At 38.0% G+C, this 9,572-nt stretch overlaps 1 protein-coding gene across 1 annotated transcript in view; it reads left to right on the top strand.

Annotated features, from left to right (window-relative positions):
- Positions 1-7,861, top strand: part of LOC106733427 (perlwapin-like protein) — a 12,683-nt gene extending 4,822 nt beyond the window's left edge. The window contains exons 2-4 of the mRNA XM_014582670.2: positions 3,492-3,524; positions 6,986-7,266; positions 7,750-7,861. Of these exons, the coding sequence (XP_014438156.1) occupies positions 3,492-3,524; positions 6,986-7,245 (293 nt within the window). The 3' untranslated portion in view covers positions 7,246-7,266; positions 7,750-7,861. The remainder of the gene's footprint in view (positions 1-3,491; positions 3,525-6,985; positions 7,267-7,749) is intronic.
- The last annotated feature ends 1,711 nt before the right edge of the window (positions 7,862-9,572 follow it).

Genomic DNA, 9,572 nt, shown 5'->3' with positions numbered 1-9,572 from the left:
GCCATTTTCTCAGTCTTCATGGTGGATTTTTCCTGGCCAGCCATTTTCTCCTCTACATCTGAGATTCTATTTTCTGAATGATCTAGTCTGCTTTTAATACTTTCAAGGGAGATTTTGACTTCTTGTATTATAGACTTCATCTCTAGCAGTTCCGTTTGAGTCTATTGTAAAGTGTCTAATTCCTCTTTTAGATCTTGCAGAAATTTCCTCATCTCCTGGAACTCATCAACTTCTTTCTCCTTTCTCTTTAGCAGTTCATCATCTCTCTTCTCTTCCATCTCTGTTAGCTTCAACATTATGAATGATCTGAATTCCTTATCAGACATTTCCATGATTTTCACCAAACTGCTTGTGGATGAAGAAGAGTTACTCTTTTCCCTTGGAGAGGTATTTTCTCATTTTCCCATATTTCTCGTGATCTGTCAGTGACTTCTTGTCATTTGACGGATGTTGTGTTTCTTTCAAATTCTTGAAGTTCAGCCTTAATGTTCAGGAGGAAGCAGGCAGAGGTGATCTAGAATCTCTTTGCTGTTCTATTGTGATCACGCTAGCTCGTTTGTTGGAGGCTGAATTATTAGTAGAAAATCTTCATTCCCTTAAAAATCTAGTTCACTGGAGCCATGTGGAACCTTCTCCTGAGGGCCTGGCTTCTTCTGCTCCTTTTCTCTCTTTTACAAAGGAAAAAAAAATGTTAATGTTGATTTCTTTTTTTTAAATTTTAAATTTATTTCTTTTTTCTTTTTTCATTTATTTATTTTTACATTTTTCTACAAACATTTACTTTACATATAAAAAAATTTTTGCTCATACTCCATAGTTCTTGACAGTTAATAAACAACTTTAAAAATTTAAAAATACTGAATTTTAAATATAATGTTCAAAATATTTCTTATAATTTTGCATAATTTTGTTTGTGATCCTATAACAACAGAGACAGCATGGTTTTAAATATTTTTGAGAAAATATTTACATGTCAACTACTCAAATTATTGAAAAGCAAATGCCCAGCACACAAGTCATACATAAATTTTCTCAATTCAGCCCTGCCTACCAAGTATTCTGTGATATACCATCTGTTAGCAAAGAGCAGTCTCTTTTTCTTCCTGCAAAGTCTTTCTCAGGATAATCCTCTGGTGTGGTTGCTCTTTTGCAATCTCTACTGATTACAATGCTGGGCTGGAAAAGTCCAGGTTATTTTATGTTATAAATTCTTTCATATATCTTCTCTAATCCTCTCTGCCAGGCAGAACTATTTATGGTACCAGGTCATCTTTCTAAGAGCTTCTGTTGACTTACTTGAGATCCACCTTAGTTCCATAGTTTTCTGATCAATCTTCAGGTATGATAGTCCAGCCAAAGCCCTGTCCAATAATGAGTATTTGCAATTTCTGAGTCAATGCAACAAGTATTATTAAACTTACGCAAATAACCCTTCTGCCACAAAATAAGAATACTCCTAAATATTTTCTAATTCCAGAGAGGTCAGGAAGGAAGACAAGTTTGTTTCCATTTAAAGAAACAAACAAGAAAAAACTGTTTTTTTTCTGGAGAGGTTTTTGCTATAAGGCAAGTGCACTCATCAGAAAGACAGAGACAGAGACAGAAAGTGAGAAATCACTCCCCAGGGGGGATGGCCACAATCCCTTCTTCTCCATTCTCCTCGCGGGATCTTGGGCACACACATGCACCCGGCGTGAGTTTAAACCACTGGGTCCGGGACTCAGACGATGGTCAACTATGTGGGGAGTCCAGGACATAACCATTATGCCAACTGCTGGTCCCAAGAGAAATATTTTAACAAATTGCTGTATCTATCAACAAATCAAAAGAAAGTAAAATACTTAAGTTGGGAAAACAAAGCTAGTAAAAAAAAAATCAATAATGTTTTACTCAAAAGTCATAAAATTCTGTTTTGCCAGTTAAGTCTTATGTTCAAACTCTCTTCTGTTCAATATGCAGTGTTGTTGTGGTCTAATCTTTCCATTTAAATCTTGGAAGTTAACATTCAATGTTATTATTGATATTTCTTGTCCCTAGCATTAAATTGGTCCTTTTCTTGGTTGCCTTTTATTCTCTTATACTGATAATCTATTCCATGAAATCTTGGAGGAAAACATTCCAAATCTAGACAGGCATTCAAATATCCAGTCCCAAGAAATACAAAGGGCCCTAATAGAATCAATCCAAAAAGACCTTCTCTAAGCCACATCATAGCCAGACTGGTCGAATCTACAGACAAAAACAAGATACTAAAATTGGCAAGAGAGAAACATCAGGTTATTTATAAAAGTTATCCAATCAGGCTAACCTCAGACCTCTCATGGAAACAATGTGAGCAAGGAAAGAATGGGAAACTATATTCAAAGTGTTCAGTGAAAAACAATTTCAATAAAGAATACTATACCCAGCAAAATTATCTTTCATATGGAAAGAAAGGATAAAAACATTCTCAGATAAATAAGACCTGAAAGAATTTGCCAATAGCAGACCCACTCTTGAAGAAGTTCTTCTACCAGGAAAACTAAAGATGCATACAGAAATAAGAGAACAAAAGGCAACCAAGAAAATGACCAAATTTATTTATTTTGCTACAGGGCATATACACTCACCACAGAGAGACAAAGACAGAGAAGAGAAAGCAGCCCATGCCCCCACCCCCACATGGGGAATGGTCAAGCTATAATCTCTTCTCTTCCACTTCTCCAGTGTGTTAGGATTCTGGACACACCCAAGTGTGCCTGGCATATTTTTCAAGCTGTCAGGGCTGGCATTTGAATGCTCATGGGCCATGTAGGATCTGGCTTCTGATGCACTGTTCTTAATCACTGCACTATAGGGCTGGCCCAACATTTTTTTTTTTAATTGCTGGAGTATATCTGTGCTTGCCAGAGAGGGACAGAAAGAGAGAGAGAGAGGAGAAAGTACCCACCCAATGGGGCATGGTTATGCCTCAATCCCTTCTCTATTTTTTAATTCTGTTGGGGATTTTGGGCACACACACACACACACACACACACAAACATACACGTGCCTGGAATGTTTTTCAAGCTTCAAGAGTGGGGATTTGAACTGTGGTGAGCCATGTGGGAGCCTGTCCCCTTAATCACTAGGCTATGGTGCCAGCCCCAACATTCAGAATAGTTTAAAAACCCTTTTCTATTTTATTTAACTGAGAACCATGGGATTCATACTGTGAGGGAGAACAATCCATTATGTGTCTTATACATGGATGACATAGTTGATGAAATAACATTTCTTAAGGAATAAGAAAATATCAGTAATATACAAGAATGTATCATGCATGACTTCCAAGCTGTACGTGTACTAAGATGACTCATGGTATGGCATGAAATATGGTTATAGTGATTCAAACAGAAGACTCACTAACCACATGCAGCAGTGGAAGTCTGAGAGTCAGGGATTTTCTAAATGGAAGATGACTGGGCAATGCGAAAGCACTTATTCTGCATTTTATTCTCTTCTTCCTCTAGGTGTTTCGCAAGACCAGAATCCTGAAGGGCAAGGTGAGATCATACCTTGGTATCTTTCTCTTCTGTCACCTGTTTCTTCTCTAAGTGGAATATGAGATTTACTGCATTTTCTGGTGGCTGATATGAACTAGAGGACAGATGTTCATGATTGGAGAGTTGATTCAGTTAAGCACTATGTTCAACTCCAACTAATAGAATTCTTGACTGTTAGCTGTATCTTAACCAATTGTGGTTTCATTTTTTCATGGAACAGGAAGTCTCCAGCTAGGCAGGCTCCTCTGTTTCTGCCCTTCCATCTTCATTCTCTCACTGACTATTCACAGTGTGTGCTCCACGGCTGTGACAGGAGAGCCAGCCTGCAACGATTTCTGAAATGCTCCTGGTCGAGAACGACTGGGCACATTGCTCGGGCTAGCAGTGCCTGCCAGAGAGGAGACCCCAGCAGAATGTGAAGGGTAGAGTTAAGAATAATAAGAACAAAAATTGTATCTATTTACTGTTAGAGCTGGGACTTTCATTTAAAATTAGCGACGAGTACATCATGCACTGGGAAAAAGTCATGCAATTCTGCTACCAGAATGCACACTGACACATAGAAAGATGGTGCAGGTGCAAGTCAAGAGACATCGCAATCATCTGAAAAATAGGCATGGATTAAATCATAATTACACAGGGATTAATAGAGAGGGTCGAACAGAATAGTGAGTGAATACATCAAGAATAAAGGATCACGACAGATTTTTTTCCCCCAGAATTAAAGAGATCAATGGGGGGAGGAACAAAACCCCCAAATCCCAAACCATATAAGACAAGGAGATCACAAAAAGTTCTTGCAGAAGTGGAATTAAAGTGTGAGTTTATCTTGGTGCCCCCCACCCACCCATTGAATTCATGCACAGTTTGTTTGTAACACGTTTGTGAATTTTTGAAGACCTCTTGTAAGTACAGACCTTTCATAAAAAACCATTGAAAACTGCTTCCAAACTTTAAATTCTTCAATTCTGTCACTCTTCCTAACAAAGGAAAACAAAGATTATAGAGAAATTAGAAACTGAACTTCACACTTGGTTGATTCTTTGTCCTTCTTTTACATTTAGAGAGTGAATTTAGTTTTATTTATTATTTAATTTCTATATTTTAAAATATATTTATTCATTTTTCTTGTGTCCAGTGTTTCCTAGTCTATGGTAAAATGATCAATAGGGGTTATTATATTCATATGTTAGATTTTAACATTTTATAGTGTCAAAATGTCATACAATCATCATGAAAGTTTTTAATACTTCTTGTCACTTATTCATAACTGATAATATCAACTTAATTTTAATCAAAAGTTTATAACTTAATTAACCTCATGTAAAGTAGGAGCATTACTCCTTTCAGTCCAAGGAAAAGTTTGATCAGTGTTTATTTCTTTCTTTATTTAGTTAGTTTTTGCTATAGGGCATGTGTGCTCACCAGAGAGAGACAGAGACAGAGAGAGAGAGAGAGACAGAAAGTGAGAAATTACTCCCCCGACAAGCCACCCCATGGGAGATGGCCAAGCTGCAATCCCTTTTCCTCTAGTCTCCTCTTGGGATTTTGGGCACGCACACACATGTGCCTAACATGATGTTCAAGCTGCCAGGTCTGGGAACCTCCACACTAGGAGGTGACTAGCCTGATCAGTGCTTCTTGAGTGGCAGTAAATGTGTGAAAATAAGATGTATAAGGTTAACCCCATGGCACAGTGGTTGAGGGAGTCAGGTCCCCTATGACCAACTGTGGTCTAAATTCCAGTCCTGACAGTTTGAAGAAACAAGTGCATGCGTGTCCCCAGTCACAAGATGGAGAAATGGAGAAGAGATTGCATTGTGACCATACCCCACTAACAGATGTTTCTCCTTATTCCTCTCTCTCTATTTGTCTCTGGAAAGTGCACACATCATCTGGCAATTAAAACAAACAAATCCAAAGATGTACAGTGGGCAAAAACTTCTGAAAATATTGGTTTATATAGATTAATGCTCATATAGCCACAGTTAAAGAACTAGAGACCTTTAGGATTGCAAACAACTTTTAGGGATCTCCTTTGATTTAATTATTCTCTTTAGTAATAATCTTTGTTTAATACACAATGTATTTTACTAATGTGTTCTCATTATCTATCTTACCCACTCTGTGAAAGAATGGACTCACCATTTATTTTGCTCTGTTCACTACTGTGTCTCCAGTGCTGACAGCTCTAACATACACAGTAGGCACTCAATAAATATTTATTAGAAATTAAAGAAGTGTGTAAATGAATGTATTAAAGATATCCGCTATAGCAGGGATCCCCAACCTCCAGGCTACAGACTAGTACCAGTTTGTGACCTCTTGGGAGGTAGGTCAAGCAGCAAGGATGAGTGGCAGCAGGTGGTTGACTTAGGCTTTGTCTGTGTTTGCAGCCGCTCCCCACCCCTGTAATTGCCACCTGGGCCCCATCTCCTATCTGGAATAATGGTGGTATTATGTTTTCATGGGAATGGAACCCTATGTATATTGCAATGTGGTAGTGATAGAAAGGGGATGCACAATGGATGTGGTGCCCTTGGGTTATCCTGGGACAAACCCATCTCCACTCCCTACCCAGACCCCTACCCTGATCACAGAGTGATTGTCTTCCATGTTGCCAGTTCCTGGTGCCAGGAATGTTGGGAACCACTGCACTATATCATATGTTAAGTAAGCCTGTGTTTGAATACTCATGGCGATTAAAAAGTGTATTCATGGGGACCAGCAGAGGGCAAAATGGTTACATTGCTAGACTCTCACATAATCGACCTTGGTTGGAGTTCCAGACCTGCGGTGGCTTAAACTCATGTCAGCCACATGTGGACGCATGGCCAAGATCCTGAGAGGAAAGCAGAGGAGAAGGGATCGTGGTGTGACCATTCCCCCTGGGGGTGATTTCTCACTTTCTTTCTCTCTGTCTTTACAGTGAGTGCACGTGTCCAATGGCAAACATTTCTCTTAAAAAAAAAATAGTTCATGGACAAAAATCGTTTGTTAATCCTATATAGAACTGAAATAAGACTTTATTAAAATAGGCAAACATGAATTGAAACATCTTTCCTCATTGCATGAGTAACTTATTGCTCCCAATTTATTTCAAAAGCATATTTTCCAAATATGCATATTTTCTCTTTATATATATTCAATGATATATTTTCAAAATATGTATATATATCTCTTTATATAAATATTCCACATATTCTAAGTAAATATATATTACTTATATCATATTATCACATACATCAGAATATTACAGTAACTGGGTTGGAGCTGGTCTGACAGTTCAGAGCTATGTGTTGAAAATATGCGTAGTAGTGTTTCATAGTACTTTTAAGACATGATTTAAGCAGAGAAATCAGTTACCAGAAGAGCAAACAGAGAAATCTTTGGAAGAAATGAAATTCCTGGTAGAAATACAGATAATGTAAGAGTCTCATAAGTCCCGTTTTTCTTTGCAGATGTGAGGCCAGGTACATGTCCTGAGATCTGGGAAACTCCTGCAAAACAACCGAAAGGCCGTCCAAACAAAAGCCCAGCCCAGCCTAGACCCTTGCTTGGCAAAGGGAACACTAACCAACAATCTAAGCATCTCATGTGTTCTGAGGACCCTTGTACAACAGATAACGACTGTGTATTTCCGATGAAATGCTGCCCCAGCACTAGGTGTGGCCCGAGGTGCACACATGGTCTTATGATTGACCCTGGCTTTTTCAACTGACCTTCACAATCCAAGAAATGAGTAAGTATCAGGGACTCTCCTCAGCTCTCTGACTCTCACCTTAAAATATCATCTGTAATTTTTGTCTTTTAGTGTTTTCTAACCCTGCCTGGTATTTTGTACCCAATTATAATTAGAGTATAGGATTTAGAGTTAAAATGGTCTAGAATATTGTCTACTTTCTCCCTGGTGTGTAGAAAAGCATGCTATCTCAGAAGAAATTCTGTATATGTGTCACCTGCTTTTATTCACTTATTTATTCTACTAACATTTATTAAACGGTCACAATATGCCAGGCACTGAGAATGCAGTGAGTACTGACCATACCCATGCAGTTGAAATGAGCAACGTTCTTCATCTTGTGGAAGGCATTCAGGACTCTTCCTCTTCTCTATGCTCCCTGCTACCCTCCCCTTTTATCTTTAAGAAAGCATGAATCTCATCTCCTCTGAGAGTTTCAACCCTTAATCCAATTATGTCCTTCTCTGTTTCTTCTTTCTTTAGGTATTGAATGGAGAAATGAATTCAGAAGAAGGCATCCCTGAACTGATGTTTTTCTTGACTTGTTTCTGCCAAAATTTTATTCTCATGTCCTTCTTAAAATTCACTTATTAAAAGCTTGGCATCATTTATTTTTGAGTGCTGTGTATTTTTTGGGGGTTGTGCTTATCTTTGAGCTTGAAAGGTACAGGAAGTATCTGGATTTAGTGTGTGGTCTCTACTGTCCAAATGGAATACTGGGGACCAGTACAGAATCCCAGAGTTTCTTTAGAGTATGGGGGGCCTAAGGAATTCTTGAGCATTTTCAGAAAGTACCCATTTCCTTTTGATCAATGCAGTGGCCTGTAGATAATCCTGAAAGTTCCCATGCTATACAGGTTCTTTGTTTCTGTTTTGTCTTCTGATGTAATTGGTGTTGTTTTAACCTTTCATTTTATATCCATCTAATCTTTTAATATTTGTTTTGGAGCAATATATGGAAGAATCCCAAGCCATTGACATTTATTAATGTGCCCAAGTTAAAGCACGTAACAGGTCAGTGAGCTTGCTGAGACTCATTCCTTATGATGTCAATTTTCCCATTTGTGTAATCTGAAACCCATCAACTTAAGAAATATTTAGTGACACCTTTTACACAGGAATGCTCTGTAATATAGCATAAAAATATATCAATTATCCGAAACCTGTATGATCCAGAGAACAAAGAGACAGCTGGTATAAACTAGAACTAACTATCCTGGAAAATATTTTCATTTGTTCTTATGTTTTATCCAACAAGAGGGGAAAAAAATTCCAGAAAGAGACATTCCACATACATTTTTATTATTCATAGTATATTTCTTTTACTTTTTTTTCAAAGAAAACTTTTTAGAATTCTAAAATAATTCTCAGGACATTCAAAACCACATTTTTTGGATAAGAAAACAGAAAAGAAAAAAAATAAAGAAGGATAGAAGGAAAGAAGAACAAAGAAAACAAAAGAAGAATGTGATTATAAAAAGTGGCCAAACTTTACATATGCAGTATTGTACTATGTTGCTCAAGACTTGCATCCAATATTCTCTGGAAAGCGGTTCATTCTGATTTTGTTTTAATGAGTCAATTAGGAAAGAGATCCTTGCTTCCCTGTAGTATTGAATTGACACCGGGTTTACAGGAGGGGTGATAATAAAAGGCTAATCTTGCTTCTAGAGTCTAATTGGCCCTGAACATGGCAAGTCACAGACACTTTAATTTTGAGAGATAGGTTGGTACAAAGGCTAGTGAAAAGTTTAAATTGATCACTTTAGCTTCTTATTAAGTTAAACTACTTTCTTTCTTTTTTTTTTTTTTTTTTAAGAGAGAATTTTGTGATAGGGTATGTGCACTCGTGAGAGAGACAGAGAGACAGAAAACAAGAAATCACCCCCCATGGGGGATGGCCACACTGCAATCCCTTCTCCTCCATTCTCCTTTCAGAATTTTAGGCAGCACGTACAGGCACTTGGCATGAGTTTTAAGCCTCTGGACCTGTTAGGCTGAATTGACATAACCACTGCCATGTTAGACCCTCAAGGACAGAACTCGAGGAGTCTGAGACCACATAAATAAACAAAGTGCGGATGGGCCCTGACGATGCCAGGGCCAGGTCAACCTGACCTCTACTGAAAGTTCTAATCTAAACCTAAACATATAGTAACAGCTGGCTTTCACACACCCACTTCCGTCAAGTGGAAAATTATTGACTGTACTTCCTATATTGTGATTTGGAGCTATAAAAGATCCCTTTATCTTAGGCTCGGGATCCTTATTGAAAGCCCGCTGCATCAGGAAGAAACTCGGACCCC

The sequence above is a fragment of the Tupaia chinensis genome, unplaced genomic scaffold (assembly GCF_000334495.1).
Source record: "Tupaia chinensis unplaced genomic scaffold, TupChi_1.0 Scaffold143728_1, whole genome shotgun sequence".
In the NCBI taxonomy this organism is placed as follows: Eukaryota; Metazoa; Chordata; class Mammalia; order Scandentia; family Tupaiidae; genus Tupaia; species Tupaia belangeri.
The sequence above is the reverse complement of the archived record's forward strand: the minus strand, read 5'-3'. Positions and strand labels throughout refer to the sequence as shown.